Raw genomic sequence first — 16,642 nt, 5'->3', positions numbered from 1 at the left:
CCCCCCTCCCCCCCCGGCGGGGACGGGGCCGTGCCCCGGGGAGGTGGGGGAGGGGCGGCCGCTCCGCCGTTGTTTTCCTGGCTTTTCCGAGATCTTTTGCGAAAATAAATAAAAAACCCGAACGCGCCCAGCCGCGACGGGAGGGGAAGGGCGCGCGGGAGCCGCCCGGGCCCGGGAGCCTCGGGGACCGGTAGCGCCGGGGGTCCCAGCGCCATGAAGGTACCGAGGGGGAGGGGCGCTGCTTTTGGGGTGTTTCCCTGTGTTTTCCCAACCCGAGGGGGGGGGCCGGACCGAGGCCTCTCCCCCCCCCACGCACGGGAAGCGGCCCCCGAGGGCGGGGCGGGCCCGGCCCAGGCTCGGCCGCGCTCCCGAGACCGCTCCCGGACCCACGGACCCCAGGGACCCCCCCGCCCCCCGCCATGAAGCCCCCAGGCGCGATCCGGTCGCTGCTGCGGGGGCTCGGCCGCCGCGACGGCACCGACACGGTAGGGCAGGGGGGCGGGGCTGGCCCCTCCGTGGGGGGGTCCCGCGTGGAAACCGGGGAGAGCAGGGGCAGAGGATTGCGGCGGGACCCTCCCCCACTACCCAGTGTTACCCCCTGGGTTTGCCTCTGCCGCCGCCCCCCCCCCGCAATCTCTCCTGGTCGCCCCCTCCCCACGCGGGACGCGAGTTGGCCGGAGCTCAGCCGGAGGGGTGGCGGTGCTGCCCCCCCCAGGCTGTGTCCCCCCCTCGTGTCCCCTCCACTTTCCCCACTTTCCCTCTTTTCCCACGCCCCCTATGCTGCCCCCTACCATCCCACCCCCCCCCACCCCCGCACCCGTGGGAGCGGTTTCCTGGCCGGGTCCCGGCCCCGCTTCCTGCAGCCGGACACAGCGTCCCCGGCCGAGGGCCAGGACACGGATGGGGGGGGGACACGAGGGGGACACGGGAATGGACACGGGGATCAGGACACGGAGGAACAGGGGGGAGGAACACGGAGGGGACACGGGAGGGGACAGGGGGAGAACATGGGGGAAGACACCGGGGCGGGGGGTGACACGAGGGGAGAGCAGCCCCCGCTGTTGGTACCCACGGGCTCCCCGCCTCAGCCCCCTGCCGTGGGGGGGGGGGGAACGGTCCCGTGCCTCAGTTTCCCTCCGTGGGGCACTGCGGGTGCGTGGGGGCAGGGGCCATGTTCCTGCGTGTGGGGAGGGATGGGGGTCTCCACTCCGCTCGTGCCCCACACCCATACATGTCTGTCCCACAGCCCCCCACGCCCCACACCTTCCGCGAGAAGGCCTTTCGGCGGGGGGGGGCCTGTGCCGCCTGCCACGAGCCCCTTGGCCCCCAGGGCCTCGTCTGCAGAGGTGACACCCGCGACCCCTCTACGGACACCCCCCGACCTCCCCATGACACCTCCAGGACCCCCATGGACCCCCTCCCCTGCTCCGAACCCCACACAGACCCCTCCAGAATCCCTCGAGATCCCCCCACAGATCTCCTCGGGACCCTCACAGACCCCCCCACAGACTCCTCCAACCCTCAGGGACCCCTTGCCCCCCAACTCCCCCCTGGACCCCACCTCGAGACTCCTATGAACCCTCCCATGGATCCCTCTGACTCCCCCAGGACCCCCCGACCCCACCGGGGAGGGATGCTGGGGTGGGGCTGTGGGTGCTGGGTGGCAGCGGGGGGTCCTGATGCCCGTTTTGCCCCTTCCCCCCCAGTGTGTAAGGTCACCAGCCACGAGCACTGCCAGGCTAAGGTAGGGGGGAGGGGGCGGGGGGGGACAGCCCCTCCTCCCCACTGTCCTCTCCTGGTCCCTAGGGCGGGAGGGGCACGTGCAGCCCCCTCAGGGTGCGGGGGGGTGGGGCGTCACCGCATCCCCCGTTGCTCCCCGTGTTGCGCAACACCGGCTTTGGCTGGGGGCTGCAGCCGGACGGACACGGGGGAGGGCACGGACACGAACACGGGTGGCACCGACACGGGGGTGGGGGGGGACGTGGACACGAGGCGGGGCAGCACGGACACGAGGGGGCTGAGGCACGGACACGGGGGAGCGGGGGGCAGCCAGCGGGCTGGGGTGGGTGGGGACGCCCTGTCCTGTGGGCTCCCTGCTGCAGGACATGGGGCTGGGGTCCCTCCTTGGGGCGAATCCGGGGATCCCGGGTGACCCCGCCCCCTACAGGTGCCGGGCCCGTGCCAGGCTGCGCCCCCCCCCGAGCGGGCGGGGCCGGGCAGGGGGAAACCGAGGCCGGCAGCCCCCCCGCCCCCCCGTCCCCTCCAGAGGCGGAACACGGCCCCCGTGGGGCGGGGCGAGCACATGGTGGGTCCCCTCCCCCCCCCCCGTGTCCCCACATCCGTGGGCCGGGCCCCCCGTGACCCCCTCCATGCCCCCCCAGGGCTCCAGCTGGTCCCTCAATGGCACTCGGCAATGCGGCACCCTGACCAGGTACGGGGGGGGAGCGGGGGGTGTCGGGGGGCTGGGGGATCATGGGGTGCTGTGGGGTGGGGGAGCCCAGGGGTTGTGGGGTGCTGTGGGGGGCTCGGGTTTTGGGTGCCGAGGAGAAGCCCAGGGGGGCTGGGGGTGGCTGGGGGGCAGGGGAAGGCGCAGGGGTTTTGGGGTGCCGGGGGGCTCAGGGGCTGTGGGGAGCGGTGGGGCTGTGCAGTGCGGGGGGGCTGTGCGGTGCGGGGGGGCTGTGGGGTGCGGGGGGCTATGCGGGGCTGTGGGAGCTGTGGGGTGCGGTGGGGCTGTGCGGTGCGGGGGGGCTGTGCGGTGACTCCACTCGCCCTCCTTGACCCCCAGGCCCCCCCCCGAGCCCGAGCTGTCCCTGTCGCACGTGACCGAGCGCATCCTCTGCCTGCGCTTCCCGCGCCGCCTCCCGCCCGGCCGCCACCGATGGCACCTGCGGGGCCTGGCGCGCGCGCTGGCGGGGCGGCACCACGACCGGTACACGGTGCGGGACACGGGGGACGCGGGACCCGGGGGCGGGGACACGGGGGGGAACGGGGACGGGGCGCCCGGCCGTGGGGACAGCACGTGGGGTCCCCGGGGTCAGGGCAAGTGGCTGCGCAGGGCACCGGGGTCCCTGTGGGGCACACCGGGGGGCTCAGCCGTGGGGCAGGGCACCGGGGTCCCTGTGGGGCACACCGGGGGGCTCAGCCGTGGGGCAGGGCACCGGGGTCCCTGTGGGGCACACCGCGGGGCTCAGCCGTGGGGCAGGGCACCGGGGTCCCTGTGGGGCACACCGCGGGGCTCAGCCGTGGGGCAGGGCACCGGGGTCCCTGTGGGGCACACCGCGGGGCTCAGCCGTGGGGCAGGGCACCGGGGTCCCTGTGGGGCACACCGCGGGGCTCAGCCGTGGGGCAGGGCACCGGGGTCCCCAGTGACGGGACGCGGGGGTCGCGGGCTGTGGGGCGGGGGCCAGCACCCCCCGCGCACTCTGGGTGGGATCCGGCAGCGCTGGGGCCTCCGTTTCCCCTGGGGGAACCTGCCCGGGGGTCCCGCTGACACCCCCCCTCCCAGATCTTCAACCTCTCGGAGCCGCGAGAGGACCTGGCCCGGCTCAACCCCAGGGTGAGGGGGGGGGCGGGAGGGGACGGGCCCGGAGGTCCGGGGTGGGGGAGGGTCCTGGGGGGGGGAGGTTCCCAGTTGCGTTGGGCGTCCCGGGGCGTGGAGGGTTCCCGAGGTGGGGTAGAGGTCCCGGGTTGGGTCTCGAGGGGTGGGGGACCCGAGGGGTGAGGTTCCCGGGTGGGTGGGTGTCACGGGTGGGGGGGGATCCCGGGGGGTGGAGGGTTCCAGCGGGGGGGTGGGGGGGTGCCAGGGGAGGTCCCGGGGCGGCGGGGAGGTTCTCGGGAGGGGTCCCGGGTGGGTGGGTGTCCCGTGGGGGAAGGTTCTCGGAGGGTGGGGAGGTTCCCGGGGGGGGCGGGGTCCCAGGGGGTGGAGGGTGTCCCAGGAAGTGTCTCGAGGGGTTGGGAGGTTCTCGAGGAGGAGTCCTGGGGGGGTCCCGGGTGGGTGGGTATCCTGGGGGGGAGAGATTCCCGGGGAGGCAGGTGTCCCGAGGGGGGTGCTGGGTGGGGGGCGTCCCAGTGGGTCCCGGCGCTGACGGTGTCCCCCAGGTGCAGGAGTTCGGGTGGCCGGACGGGCACGCGCCCCACCTGGAGCAGCTCTGCGCCGTCTGCCGCGCGCTGGAGGGGTGGCTGGGGGCCCACCCACACAACGTGGCTGTGCTGCACTGCAGGGTGGGGGGGCTATGGGGGGGCTGAGGGGCTATGGGGGCTATGGAGGTGGGCGGGGCTGGGGAGGGAGTTATGGAGGGGACTATGGGGGTCTATGGGGGGGGCTATGAGGGCTGAGGGGGGCTGAGGCGGCTCATGGGGGCTATGAGGGGTTAGGGGGGCTATGTGGGACAGGGGGCAGGGGGACTGCGGGGGTTGTGGGGGGCTATGGGGACTGGGGGCGCTGAGGGGGGCTGTGGGGCTATGGGGGCTGTGAGGGGAGCAGGGGGCCATGGGGGGCTGGATAGGGGCATGCGGGAAACTGGGAGGCTATGGCGGAACCATGAGGGGCCATGGGGGGCTAGGGGGCATGGGGGCCTCAGGGGCCGTGTACCCCCCCTCAGGGCTGTAAGGGCAAGGCTGGTGTCGTCGTGGCGGCCTACATGCACTACAGTCAGGCCTCGGCCAGGTCGGGGGACAGGGGGCGATGGGGGATGGTGGGAGGTGGTGGGGAGCAATGGGGGGCTGGGGGGTGGGCAGCGACGGAAGAGTTGGGGGCAGTGGGCAGCTGGGGCTGATGGGGGGGGCAGGGGTGAATGGGGGGGCATGGGGTGATGGGGGATGGTGGGGGCGGTGGGGGATAGGGGTGGTGAGGAGCGATGGGGGGCTGGGGTGTGGGCAGTGATGGAAGAGTTAGGGGCAGTGGGGGGCTGGGGCTGATGGGGGGCTGCAGGGGTGAATGGGGGGGCATGGGGCACTGTGGCAGGCACAGGGAGGCTGTGGGGGTCACCAGGGGGCTGTGGCGGTCATGGGGGGGCTGTGGGGGTCACTGTAGGGCTGTGGACCCCCCCCAGCGCTGACCAGGCCCTGGCTGCTCTCACCATGAGGAAATTCTGTGAGGAGAGACTGGGGGCGGAGCTGCAGCCCTCGCAGAGGAGGTGGGGGGGCAGCGGGAGGGGGGCGGCAGGGCCCCAACTCCCTGCCTGGGTCAGGGTGCTGTGGGTGTCGTGGGTCTCAGGGGTGCTGGGTGCTCTGGGTCCCGTGGGCCCTGTGGGTGCTGGGTCCCGTGGGAGTTTTGGGTCCCATGGGTGCTGGGTCCCGTGGAAGTTTTGGGTGCTGTGAGTCCCGTGGGTCCCATGGGTGCTGGATCCCGTGGAAGTTTTGGGTGCCATGGGTGCTGTGGGTCCCGTGGGTGCTGGGGTCCGTGGGTGCTGGGAGCTGTGGATGCTGGGTGCCGTGGGGCCCACGGGTGCCCTGGGTGCTGGGTCCCACGGGTGCCCCCAGGTACGTCGCGCACTTTGCGGCACTGCTCTCCGGGCGCGTGCGGATGAACAGCAGCCCCCGCTTCCTGCACCACGTGCTGCTGCCCCCCCTGCCCGGTCAGTGGGGGGATCCGCACCACCCCCTGGGACAGGGACCCCCAGGACAGGGACCCCTCTCCCCAGCACAGCCTCTCCCCCCAACAGGTTTCACCCCAGCAGAGCCCCCCCATGCGGCAGCGACCCCTCTCCCTCAGGGAGATCCCTCCAGCAGACCCCCCTCGCAGACCCCTCCCCCCCAGCAGACACCCGCCCCCCCGGGAAGGGAGTCCCCCCAACAGGACCCCTCCCCCCACAGTGGGGTTCCCCCTCCCCAGCAGAGCCCCTCTGCAGACCCTCCCTCCGCCAGCAGATTCTCCCCCCCCACCTCGGGGCAGGGCGGCCCCCCTCCTCCCCAGCAGGACCCCTCCCCTCCACAGTGGGTTCCCCGCTCCAGCAGACACCCCCCCCGCCCGCAGGCCCCTGCCCCCCAGTAGACCCCCCCCGCCTGGGAAGGGAGTAGTGTCCCCCCCCAGCAGGACCCTCTCCCCCCACCATGAGACATCCCCCCCCCGCAGCAGACCCCTCATCCCCCACAGGACTACCCCCAGCAGATCCCTCCCCCGGGGCAGAGAGCCCCCCTACCCCGTCTCAGACCCCCCCACGCCCCCCCCCCCTGCAGGCTGCCAACCCTTCCTGAAGATCTACCAGGCGCTGCAGCTCATCTACACCTCGGCGGTCTAGTGAGTGCCCCTCCCCCCAGCCTGGCGGGGGTCCCAGCGCCCCCAGCCCTCACCCGCCCCCCTCCCCCCCAGCAGCGCCCCGGGCCCGCAGGGGCTCTGCATCAGCCTGGAGCCGGCCCTGCTGCTCAAGGGGGACGTGATGGTGAGCGCAGGAGGGGCGTGTGGGGTGCTACAGAGGGGGAGTGCAAGGAAGGGGCGTGCACGGGGGGCGTGCAAGGGGTGCGCGCACGTCAGGGTTGTGTGCGTGGGACCCACGTGCAAGGGTGAGCTGCGTGTGTAAAGTGTGCACGTGTGAAGTGTGCGTGTGCAGGGGGCGTGCCCAAATGCAGGGGGTGAACACGTGAGGTATGCACGTGCACGAGATGCGTGTGCAAAGTGTGCACGTGTGAGCGGTGGGTGTGCACGGGGGCCTGCACGTGCAAGGGGTGCCCGTGTGAAGTGTGCGTGTGTGAACGACGCACGTGCAAGGGCCACGTGTGAGAGGCGTGTGCAAAGAGCGCACGGGCAAGGGGGGACGTGCGAGCTGTGCGCGGGCAAGAGATGCGCGTGCAAGGCGGGCACGTGCGAGGGCCGGCCGCGTGTGCAGGGGCCGCCGGTGTGACGCGGGCGAGGGCTGCGGGGCGGGGCCCTCGCGCGGCTCACGCGTGTGCCGCAGGTGAAGTGCTACCGGTGGCTGGGCGGCGCGCGGCGCCGGGCGCTGTTCCGCGCGCAGTTCCACACGGGGGCGCTGCTCAGCCCCCGCCTGCAGCTGCGCTGGGCGGAGCTGGACCAGCCCTGCTCAGGTGGGGGGCGGGGAGAGGGTCGGGCGTCCTGGGGGACTCGGGGGGTCGAAGGGTGTGGGAGGGGGTGGAGGGACTCTCAGGGGGCAGGGGGATGGGGAGTTGGGGGGTCTGGGGGGGGTGGGGGGGGCGGGAAGAGTGGGGAGTGCGGAGGGCTGGGAGGTCTGGGGGGGAGTCCGAGGGGGTCCGGGGTTCAGGGGTATGAGGAGGAGGGCCCGGGGGGTGCGGAGGGGCCCGGGCCGTGCCCCCCAACCCCCGCCCCCCCCCTAGACGAGAGCTGCCCCCCCGACGCCCGCGTGGAGCTGCTCTTCTCTTCCGGCCCGGCCAGCACAGGTTGGCGGGGGAGCACCCGGGACCCCCGGGCCGGGCCCCTCCCCCCGCCCAGCACCCATGGTCCTTCCCTCCGTGCCCCCCCCAGGCTGCCCCTCGACGCGCTGCCCCCCTGCCGTCCCAGTGCGGCTCGCGGGGGGGGAGCCGGCCCTGCGCTGGGACTCGTACGAGGGGCTGGGGCTGCGGCACGAGGACAGCGCGGAGGGTAGGGAGAGGGGCGGGGGGGGGTCGCACGGGGGGGGAGGGGGAGTGGGGAAATGAGGGCACGGGGGGTGGGGGGGCAGCGGCAGTGGGAGATGGGGGCACGAGAGAGTGGGGGGCACGGGGGGATGGGGGAACAGGGGTGAGGGGCATTGCGGGGATGGGGGGCGGGGGACACGGGGGACTGCGGGGGGAGGGGAGGGTCACAAGGGGGTGGGGGAGGGGGGTCACAGGGGGACGGGGGCGGGGGGAGGGGAGGGTCACAAGGGGGTGGGGGAGGGGGGTCACAGGGGGACGGGGGCGGGGGGATGGGGAGTGTTAAGAGTTCCAGCGTGGAGGGGTCCTGGGTGTGGGGTGATGACCCCCCCCGCCACCCACTCCCCCCCCCCTTCTCCCCGCAGAGCTCCCGCAGGCCCCGGCGCGGGAGCAGCGCGCGCCCGGCCCCGGGAACGCCCTGCCCCCCACCCCCGCCGAGCGCCGCGAGCTGGAGCGGCTGTTGGGGGGCTGCGGGCTGGGGGGCGGGGCGGGACCCGCGGAGACGCCCAGCCCGCAGGGGGGACACCCCCCACGGCACCCCAGAGCCCCACGGGACCCCAGCCCCATATGGGACCCTGACACCCCACCGCACCCCAGAGCCCTGTGTGTCCCCAGAGCCCCACGGTGCCCCAATACCCTGCGGGAGCCCAACACCCTGTGGGACCCCAGCCCCATATGGGACCCCCGGAGCCCCACGGCGCCCCAGCGCCCTGCAGCCCACAGCCCTCTGGGACTGTGACACCCTATGGGAGCCCAGCGCCCCACAGCCCGGAGCGCTATGGGAGCCCAGACCCATATGGGACCCCAGAGCCCCCCCAGCACCCGGACACCCCATGGGACCCCAGAGCCCCGTGGGACCCCAGCACCATATAGAACCGTGACACCCTATGGAACCCCAGAGCTTCATGGCCCAGAGTCCTATGGGACCCCAACATCCTGTGGGACCCCGACACCCCATGGGGCCACAGCCCCCTATGGGACCCCAGTGCCCCACAGCGCCCCAGCCCCTCTGCCGTGCGGCTGGGCCAGCTTGCCCCCCCCCTGCTCTTGCTGCTTTGTGCCCCTGGCCTGGCCCCCCCCGAGAGGCCCTGCTGTGGGGCCGAAGGGGCCCGAGGTGCCCCTGGGGGGGGCGGGAAGCAGGGGGTGCAGCGCTCGCTCTCTGAGGGCCCCCCACCTTGTGGCTCCAGGCGCCAGCTGTGGGGCTACCAGCTGTGGGAGGGGCTGCGCCCCCTCGAGGCCCCGTCCCTGCTCTGCGGGGTGCACTCGGAGTGGGGGGGTGAAAACGAGGGGGAGCCCCCTCACCTTCTGGCCCCTGGCCCAGCACCCGAGTCCCCTGCTTGCCCCCATTGCGGCCACCCTGGCTTGGGGCTGGGCCGCGCCCCCCCCCGGGCCCCCCTGGCCCCCCAGGACCCCTACAGCAGGGTGGGCTACAGCCCCCGCGAGGGCTACGGCAGCCCTGCACAGCCAGACCAGCAGGAGCCCACTGGTGAGGGTCTGGGGGGCCGGGGGGGGGGTGGTGGCCACAGAGGCGGTGGGGGGAGTGCTGGGGTGCAAGGGGGCTAGTGGGGTGTTGAGGGGCTGGGGGTTTGGTTGGGGGATTATGGGGGAGGCTAGTGGGGGGCTGCGGGGGGGGGGGCTAGTGGCCACAAGGGGGGCGTTGGGGTGCACGGGCACTAGTGGGGGGCAATAGGGCTACTGGGGTGTGTTGGGTGGCCTCATGGACATGGAAGGGGGGGTGGCTGCCAAGGGACTTCTAGGGGGGGAAGGGGGTCACACTGGGCCCCCCTAGAGGGTCCCGTGGGGGCGGGGACTGAGTGGGGTTTCCCCCCCTCTGCCCCCCCAGAGCGGAGGAGCCCGGGTGAGGGGGGATCCTGGCCCGAGACCCCCGAAGGCCCCAGCTCGTCCCCTCGTTGCCCGGCCCCTCCCCCCGCCAGCAGCGGCACCCAAGGCAGGGGCCCGGGCACCCCACCCCCCTGCAGCCACCCTCTCCTGCCCGAGAAGCGGCGCCCCCCAGCGCCAGGGGGGCCCCGAGATGGAGCCGCCCCCGAGGCCGCGTTCGCGCAGGACACATCCCGGTTCTGGTACAAACCCGGCCTCTCGCGGGACCGAGGTACGGGGGGGGGGGGAACGACACGGACACACGACACGACTCCCCGGCAGCACGCGTGGGTGACGCGCGTGCCGGGGTCCCGCAGCCGTGGCCCTGCTGAAGGAGGAGCCGCCCGGCTCCTTCCTGGTGCGGGAGAGCCGGTCCTGCCCCGGCGCCTTCGGCCTGGCCCTCAGGGTGCCCGCGCCGCCCTCCGGGACCCGCAGCCTGCCCCACGGCACCGGTACGGACCCCACCGCACGGTACCGCACATCCCGCCCCACGGCACCCCCCCACTGCCCCGCCCTGCCTCGCGGCACCCACACTGCCCCACGGCATCCCAGACCTTGCCCCATGGGACCCACACCCTGGGTGGCCTCCACGACCCCCCCACCCCACTGGCTCTGTGGCCCAGAGTGGCCTCAAACTGTCGGGGGGCCCCAGCACCCCCAGGGGCCGTGAGCACCCTATGGACCCCCTCCCAACACCCCACCGGCCCCGGTACCCCATGTCCCCTCCCCCCCGGAGCCCCCCGGCCTCTCCGAGGGCAGGACTGGGGTGGGGGGTGCGGCCGCAGGGGCGGGTTGAACCCAGGTGCTGCCTCCCCCCCCAGGGGACCCCCGGGAGCAGCTGGTCCGGCATTTCCTGATCGAGAGCGGCCCGCGCGGCGTGCGGGTCAGGGGGTGCAGGGAGGAGCCGCAGTTCGGTGAGGGGGGGCCGGGGGTTCCCGAGGGAGCAGAGTCTTGGCGGGAGTTCTCAGGGGAGTCTCGGGTGGGTGTGGGGTGTCGGGAGCGGGGAGGGGTTCAGGATCCCGGGGAGGGTGGGGGCCCGGGGGGGTGCGGGGTCCCGGCCCTGACTCTCGCGCAGGCAGCCTGCCCGCGCTGGTGCTGCACCACTCCATCAGCCCCATTTCGCTGCCGTGCGCCCTGCGCCTCCCCGGCAAAGGTGCGGGAGCCCCCCCCGCCCCGCCCACTCCCCCCTCGGTCCCGGGGGGCCCAGCAGTGCCCCCAGCCCCGCCCCCCCTTTCCTCCCCCCAGACCCGTTGGAGGAGACCGGGGGGCGGCCCGCGTCCCCCAGCGTCAGCACGGCTGCTGAGCTGCTGCGCCAGGGAGCTGGTGGGTGCTGGGGGGGGGGGGGGGGGGAGCCGCGGGGGGGGCTGTGCCCGGCACCCCCGAGGTCTTGAGGGGGCTGGGAGGAGGGGGCTATACCCCAGCTGGGGGTCCTAGGAGGGGACTGTGCCCCAGTTCTGGGGTGGGGCAGACCCCAGTTGGGGGTCTTGAGGAGACCATATCCCAGTCCCGCAGGAAGCTGTACTCCAGTCGGGGGTCCTGGGTGGGGGGGGCATATCCCAGTTGGGGGCCCTGCAGAGGGGGTGCATACCCTAGTTGGGGCTCTGGGGGTGCAGTTGGGGTTCCGGTGGGGGCAGTTGGGGGGTCCCGGGCCTATATTCCCCCCCCCCCCCCCAGCCTGCAGCGTGCTCCTGCTGGGCTCGGTGGACACGGAGGCGCTGACGGGGCCGCAGGCGCTGGCCAAGGCCACGGGCACGGTCCTGGGGGGCTCCCCCGCGCCCCGGCCCTGCCTCGTGCACTTTAGGGTGTCGGCGCAGGGCATCACCCTCACAGACAACCAGCGCAGGTCAGCACCCCCCCCCGCCCCCAGACACCCACAGCGCCCTCCCCCCATGTCCTCTCTGCACTTACAACCCCTCCATCATCTGCCCATCCCCTGTGCACCCCCTATGTCGTGTCCCCCCTACAGCCCCCCCCCCCATCCCCGTTGTGTGTGCTTGTCCCTGCAGCTCTCCCACACCATCCCCCAGCAGTGCCCTGGGTGCCACAGCCTGGGTGGGCCCAGTGCCCCCCAGCCCGGTAAATGGGGGTCCAACCCCCCCCCCCATTTCTCTCCCCAGGCTCTTTTTCCGCCGTCACTACCCTGTCAGCAGCGTCACCTACTGCAACACGGACCCCAAACAGCGCAGGTAGGGGGACACGCGTTGGGGGAAACACGTCAGGGGTACCGCCTGGCCAACACCCTGCTAATGACACCCCCCCTCCCCCCCAGGTGGGCCAACGAAGACGGCACCACCTCCACGTAAGCACCCACGGGTCGGGGGTTGCCCGGTGCTGGGAGACCCCCCCGGGAGCCTCCCCCCACAGCTCTGCTCCCCTCCCCCAGGATCTTTGGCTTCGTGGCCAAGAAGGCTGGGGGGGTGGGGGAGGGCAACGCCTGCCACGTCTTTGCTGAGCACGACCCCGAGCAGCCGGCCACCGCCATCGTCACCTTCGTCACCAGGGTGATGCTGGGCACCCGCCGTGCGTGAGCCCCCCCCCCCCCCCCCACGACCCCCCACGGGGGCTGCTGGGCACCCCACCCCCCTCTGCTACGGGGGGCAGGGGCTGGGCTGGGGGGGCACCCAATGCAGCCCCACCCCGTCCGCGGGGGTGGGCTCCAAAAAAGACGAGTGCATTTTTCTCCAAGAAACGGTTTATAGCGCCTGGCGCAGCCGCCGCCCGTGTACGGGGTGAAATGGTGAATTTGGGGGGGGCAGGGAGGGGTGGAGCTGGGGGGACATGAGCCGCCTCCCCCCCCGCCCCCCCCCAACGTGCAAACACCACTGGGGACCCAAAGCCCCGTCCCTGCCCCCTAGGATGAGGGTCCCAGCCCCCCCGGGGCCGGGGGCAGTGCGGTGATCAGATGGGTCCTGCAGCTGCGTAAGGGTGCCGAGGGTGAGGGCAGGATCGGGCCCCCACCCCCACCGTCAGGGAAAGGCCCTGAAGTGCGCGGGGGGTGGGGGGGCACCCCCTACCCACTGAGGGGGTGCAGGTCGACCTTGACCTTCTCGCCGCTGCTCAGCATGCCCACGGTGGGGAAGTAGCCCCCCGCCGGCACCACTGCCTCCTTGCGCCCCAGCACCTTCCCGTTCCGCGTGAAAAACACCTGGGGGGCGTGGGGGGTCAGGGCACCGCCCCCCTTCACAGCACAGGGGGAGGGGCGTGCCCCCCGACCACCCCAAAGGGATCCCAAGGGGGGAGGCCCAATCCTGCCCCCCAGCTCTTACCACCACCTTCCTCCCCTGCTGCTCCTGCTCCATCTCCTCCTCCTCCTCCTCCTCTTCTTCTTCTTCCTCCTCCTCCTCCTCCTCCTCTTCCTCCTCCTCCGCCGCGCCCCCGTGCAGGTACAGCGCGTTCCTCACCGCCATTGCCCTCACCTCCGCCGCCTCCGCGTCGCTGTCCCCTGGGGGGTCACGCACGCACACCCACACACCACAGTGCCTCCCCTCACGCCCTGCGGGGGTCCTGGCCCCCCGAGCCCCCACCTGCGCCCTGCGTGGCGTAGTCGCGCGGGAACATGATGCCGCAGCCCATGGTGTCGCCCTTGTAGCAGCGGGGGCCGAAGGGGTCGCCCACCCCGCTGCCCTGGAACAGCTTTCCGTCATCTGGGGGGACACATGTCAGGGTCCCCCCCACCCCATGGGGCTGCCCCACGGCGAGGGAGGGGGAGGCTGAGGGGGGGGAGGGGGCACATCAACTGCCGAGACCCCCACCAACATCCCAGCGTGAGAGGGCCCACAACCCAAATGCCACCCTGGGGCCAGGGGAGGGTCACATTTAGGGGCATCCTTGCATTTGCGGGGGGGTCTCAAGTTTGGGGGTCCCCATGTTCAGGGGGAGCCCCCACATTTTGGAGGGGGCAGTTCCCATGTTTGGAGGGGACTCCATCTTTGGGGCAGGTGTTCCCACGTTTTGGGGAGGGGAGGGGCGCTCACCCGCATGGTAGGCTACCGAGCCTCTGCTCCAGCCCGGATGCCGGTTTTTCGGGTAATCCTGCAGAAGAGGAGGCGGAGGAGGGGGATGAAGGGCGGGAGGGGTCAGCAGCGTCCCCCCCGCGCCCCTCACCTTGCGGGCCAGCCCCAGGGCGATGTAGCACTTCTCCCCCGGGTCCACGATCTCCACCTCGAAGTAGTGGCTGCGCGGGCTGAGGGGGCGGCGCGCCTGCGCCAGCCCCACGTCCACGATGCTCTTCCCCTTGCCCATGTACTCCAGCAGCTGGGGGGCACGGGGGGGGGGTGAGGGGGGGTGGTACCCCTCCGCACCCCGCCAGCAGCAGTGTAAAGCGGGGTTGTGCTCAGGGTGAATGGAGGGGAATGTGGGGCCGCGGTGCTGGTGGTGTCCCAAAGCTGGGGGCGGGGTGCCAAACCTGGGGGGTTGGAGAGCCCCAAACTTGGGGGGGAGGGGAAACACCTCAAACCTGGGGGGGGATGTCTCAAAACTGGAAGGATGACACCCTAAACCTTTTGGGGGGGTCCCAAACCTGGATGGGGAGCAATATGCTTCCAGCCCCCACAAACAGGTCAGACCCCACAAGAAATGGGGGGGGGAACTGAGACACGGGCAGGGAGGCATGGGGCTGGCGTGGACGCAGCCAGGTGCCTTGGGGGGATGCTCTGCCAGCATCTAGGAATCCCATCGAGCTGGGGGGGGGGCGATGTGTGCTGGAGGCGGGGGGGTCACACACAACCCACTGAGGGAAGGGACCCCGCCAACAAAGGAAAATCGGGGCGAGGCCTGTGGCCAATCATCAGTTTTGGGGGAAAATGGCCACTTCTTGGGGCACGGCCCTGCTCACACTGGGACCCTGAACCCCCCTCCCCAAGACCCCTAAATCCTTCCCGCCCCCTCCCAAAAAGTCCCAGTGCCAGGGATCCTGGGACGCACGGTGGCAGCCAAGTCCCCCCACTGCGGGATGCTGGCGCCTGGCACAGTGCGGCTGAAGGTGGGGTGGGTGGCACCCACCGTGCCGCAGACCCTGACATCGTGCAGCCGCCCCCACTCCTCCTCGTGGCTGTCCACCATCATGGCGCTGTCGTCCTCCTCCGTGCCCAGCTCGGCGCGCAAGTGCAGGCGCACCTCCTCCCCCAGCGAGTGCATCCCCACTGCGGGGAACAGCCCCTCTGGGGACAGCGGCACCGCGGTGGAGCCCACCTGCACGGGATGGGGCGTGGGGGTCAGGTGGTGGCGGAGGGGGGCCAGGGGAGGCGGCGGGGGCAGGGGGTCTCACCCGTTTGCCGTTTTTGGTGAAGAAGACCTGGGCCGTGCGCACGCCGAAGGAGAGCAGCTCGATGCCGCAGCCGATGCGATCGCCCGAGCTGCACTTGGTGCCAAACTGGCGGCCCTTGGCCCGGCCACTGTATAGCCTGTGGGCGGGGGGGCGTTGAGCAGGGGGTGGCAAGGCAGAGGGGGGTGGGCAACCCCTTCTCCCTGTCCCCAGGCTGCAAGCAGCCCCCTGAAGCTGCTCCCCACAGGCGGGTGGGGTCCTGTCAGCCCCTCGGCTCCCAGCGACCCCTCACCAGGTGCCACGGCAACCCCCTTCCCCAGGCCCCGGTCACCCCCCCACCCCCCAGATCCCAGTGATGCCCCTCTCCTTTCCCAGGTCCTGGTGGCCCCCCCACCCAGTCTCAGTGATCCCCCCTCTCCCACCTGTAGAGATCCTGGTAGCTTCCCCCACCCCGTGCAGGGTCCCAGTGACGCACCCCTGCCCCTCCCCCCGTCCCACCCACGGGGTCCCGGTGCCCCCCACCACTCGTGGAGTCCCGGTGGCCCCCACCCGCAGGGTCCCGCAGCCCCCCACTCACTTCCCGTCGTCGGCATGGTAGGCCACCGAGTCAGGTAGCCAGCCGGGCTGGTGGTCCAGGCTGTAGAACTGCGGCACCAGCCCCACAGCGATGGTGCCCCGCACGCCGCTGTCCACGATGGACACCTGGGGAGGGCACCGAGAGAGCCCCTCAGCCCCACTCCTGGCCCGGGGAGAATCCCCCGTGGGGTCAGGCCTCACCTCGAAGTAGTTGTTGTCCCGGGTGAGTGGGCGCGGGGCCACGTAGCAGCCAACTTCGCCCGAGTTCCCGTGGTAGCTGTGGGGGGGAACAGCGCGTGGGCGGGGGTCCTGCGTAGTGGTGGGCACCCCCGCCCCCCCGTACCTGAGCGTGTCGCCGTCCACCAGGATGTGCTTGGCCCGCTCCTGGCAGCGGCCCGCACGCACCTCGCGGATCTCGCGGATCCGCCGGCGCCAGTTGAGGAACCGGTAGTGCAGGTGCAGGTCATCCATGGCGGGGGGAGGCCTGGCGGGGGGTGGTCAGGGCCCGGGACCCCTTCTCCCAGGGCCCCATAGCCCCTCACAGCCCCCTCCCCCGCCTGGGCGGCCCCTCGCTCCCCAACTCCACGCTCAGCCCCCTGCATACCCGGCTGCCCCACAGACCCCCACACGTGCCCCCCCATAACTGCCCCCCATGCTCACTCCCCCCACTTGGCTCCCTCACAGTTGGACTCCCCATGTCCACCCCCCACGCGTGGGGCCCCCCGCACCTCCCCCCATCCCCGTCTCCCCCACACCCCCCACAACCAGACCCCCCCCACGCTCCCCCCTCCAGGCCCCACAAGCAGGAGTGCAGCCCCCCGCGCCCCCAGCTCCCCCGCACCAGCCCCATCACCACTCCCCGCCCCCATTCCGGGGTCCCCCCTGCCGCCCCGCCCCGCCCAGCCCCTCCCCTCCCCTCACCTCCATGGGTTCCGCGCTCCGGTCACTCCCGGCCCCGGCCCCGCCGCCTCCGCTCACATCCGGGACCACGCCCTTCCTCCTTCTCCTCCCCCCTCGCCGACCCGCTCGGCCAATCGCCGCCCGAAGCGGTCCGACCGACGGCTCGTTGGACCAATCGGAGGCCGGAGGAGAGGGGGGGGGGCGGAACCGGACTGGGGTGCACAGAGGTCACGTGACTCCCGCGTCCTGCGGAGAGATCCCGCGTTCTCGGGGGACCGGGGCGCCCCCAGTGGCGGTGGACGGGACTGCAGGGGAGGATTTGGGGAGGGGGGTCACAGCCCCACCCCTCCCGGGGGACAGCGCGCAGGAAGCCCCGACAGCGCCCGCTGACGCTTCTCTATCCCGCCAAGCCACGCCCCATCGCTAAGCCACGCCCCCACA

The 16,642-nt window shown here is 72.8% G+C and overlaps 2 protein-coding genes across 16 annotated transcripts; one reads left to right on the top strand and one right to left on the bottom strand.

Annotated features, from left to right (window-relative positions):
* The first annotated feature begins 333 nt into the window (after positions 1-333).
* On the top strand, positions 334-12,151 carry LOC147597019 (tensin-2-like). Of its 15 annotated transcripts, none has more exons than XM_086768690.1 (25): positions 334-485; positions 1,247-1,346; positions 1,707-1,744; positions 2,168-2,305; positions 2,382-2,431; positions 2,786-2,936; positions 3,506-3,556; positions 4,105-4,221; positions 4,602-4,666; positions 5,052-5,135; positions 5,482-5,576; positions 6,178-6,238; positions 6,311-6,380; positions 6,894-7,020; positions 7,288-7,350; positions 7,436-7,552; positions 9,428-9,694; positions 9,780-9,933; positions 10,284-10,376; positions 10,542-10,615; positions 10,708-10,785; positions 11,137-11,305; positions 11,469-11,648; positions 11,732-11,761; positions 11,846-12,151. In XM_086768690.1, the coding sequence occupies exons 1-25, from the start codon at positions 420-422 to the stop codon at positions 11,988-11,990; spliced, it is 2,583 nt and encodes an 860-aa protein (XP_086624816.1). In that variant the 5' UTR covers positions 334-419; the 3' UTR covers positions 11,991-12,151. The 15 variants fall into 15 exon arrangements, 13 of the variants coding, with proteins under 13 accessions (XP_086624816.1, XP_086624823.1, XP_086624822.1 ...); XM_086768689.1 differs by having other exon boundaries at positions 335-485; positions 4,099-4,221; positions 6,314-6,380; XM_086768694.1 differs by having other exon boundaries at positions 335-485; positions 4,099-4,221; positions 9,780-9,914; positions 10,538-10,615; positions 11,580-11,648.
* On the bottom strand, positions 12,133-15,788 carry SPRYD3 (SPRY domain containing 3). Its single transcript, XM_086768739.1, has 10 exons — positions 15,645-15,788; positions 15,503-15,578; positions 15,303-15,427; positions 14,729-14,864; positions 14,464-14,652; positions 13,567-13,716; positions 13,437-13,494; positions 12,987-13,106; positions 12,729-12,904; positions 12,133-12,607 (listed from the first exon to the last, which is right to left on the bottom strand). Exons 1-10 carry the CDS (start codon positions 15,770-15,772, stop codon positions 12,473-12,475), a joined length of 1,293 nt encoding a protein of 430 aa, XP_086624865.1. The 5' UTR covers positions 15,773-15,788; the 3' UTR covers positions 12,133-12,472.
* Positions 15,789-16,642: the final 854 nt, after the last annotated feature.

Source organism: Chlamydotis macqueenii, chromosome 29 (assembly GCF_036417535.1).
Source record: "Chlamydotis macqueenii isolate bChlMac1 chromosome 29, bChlMac1.mat, whole genome shotgun sequence".
Lineage (NCBI taxonomy): Eukaryota > Metazoa > Chordata > Aves > Otidiformes > Otididae > Chlamydotis > Chlamydotis macqueenii.
Note: the sequence above shows the minus strand (reverse complement) of the source record. Positions and strands in the feature narration are given on the sequence as shown.

What these genes read in the sequence shown, in the direction of transcription:
- SPRYD3 (XM_086768739.1), bottom strand. Translation starts at nt 15,772, where the DNA reads ATGGATGACCTGCACCTGCACTACCGGTTCCTCAACTGGCGCCGGCGG. An exon ending in GGGACAACAACTACTTCGAG is followed by an intron (nt 15,428 to 15,502) that starts GTGAGGCCTGAC and finishes TGCCCTCCCCAG; the next exon opens with GTGTCCATCGTGGACAGCGG. An exon ending in CTACGCCACGCAGGGCGCAG is followed by an intron (nt 12,905 to 12,986) that starts GTGGGGGCTCGG and finishes GTGACCCCCCAG; the next exon opens with GGGACAGCGACGCGGAGGCG.
- LOC147597019 (XM_086768688.1), top strand. Translation starts at nt 420, where the DNA reads ATGAAGCCCCCAGGCGCGATCCGGTCGCTGCTGCGGGGGCTCGGCCGC. An exon ending in CCAGGGCCTCGTCTGCAGAG is followed by an intron (nt 1,347 to 1,706) that starts GTGACACCCGCG and finishes CTTCCCCCCCAG; the next exon opens with TGTGTAAGGTCACCAGCCAC. An exon ending in ACGAGCACTGCCAGGCTAAG is followed by an intron (nt 1,745 to 2,167) that starts GTAGGGGGGAGG and finishes CGCCCCCTACAG; the next exon opens with GTGCCGGGCCCGTGCCAGGC.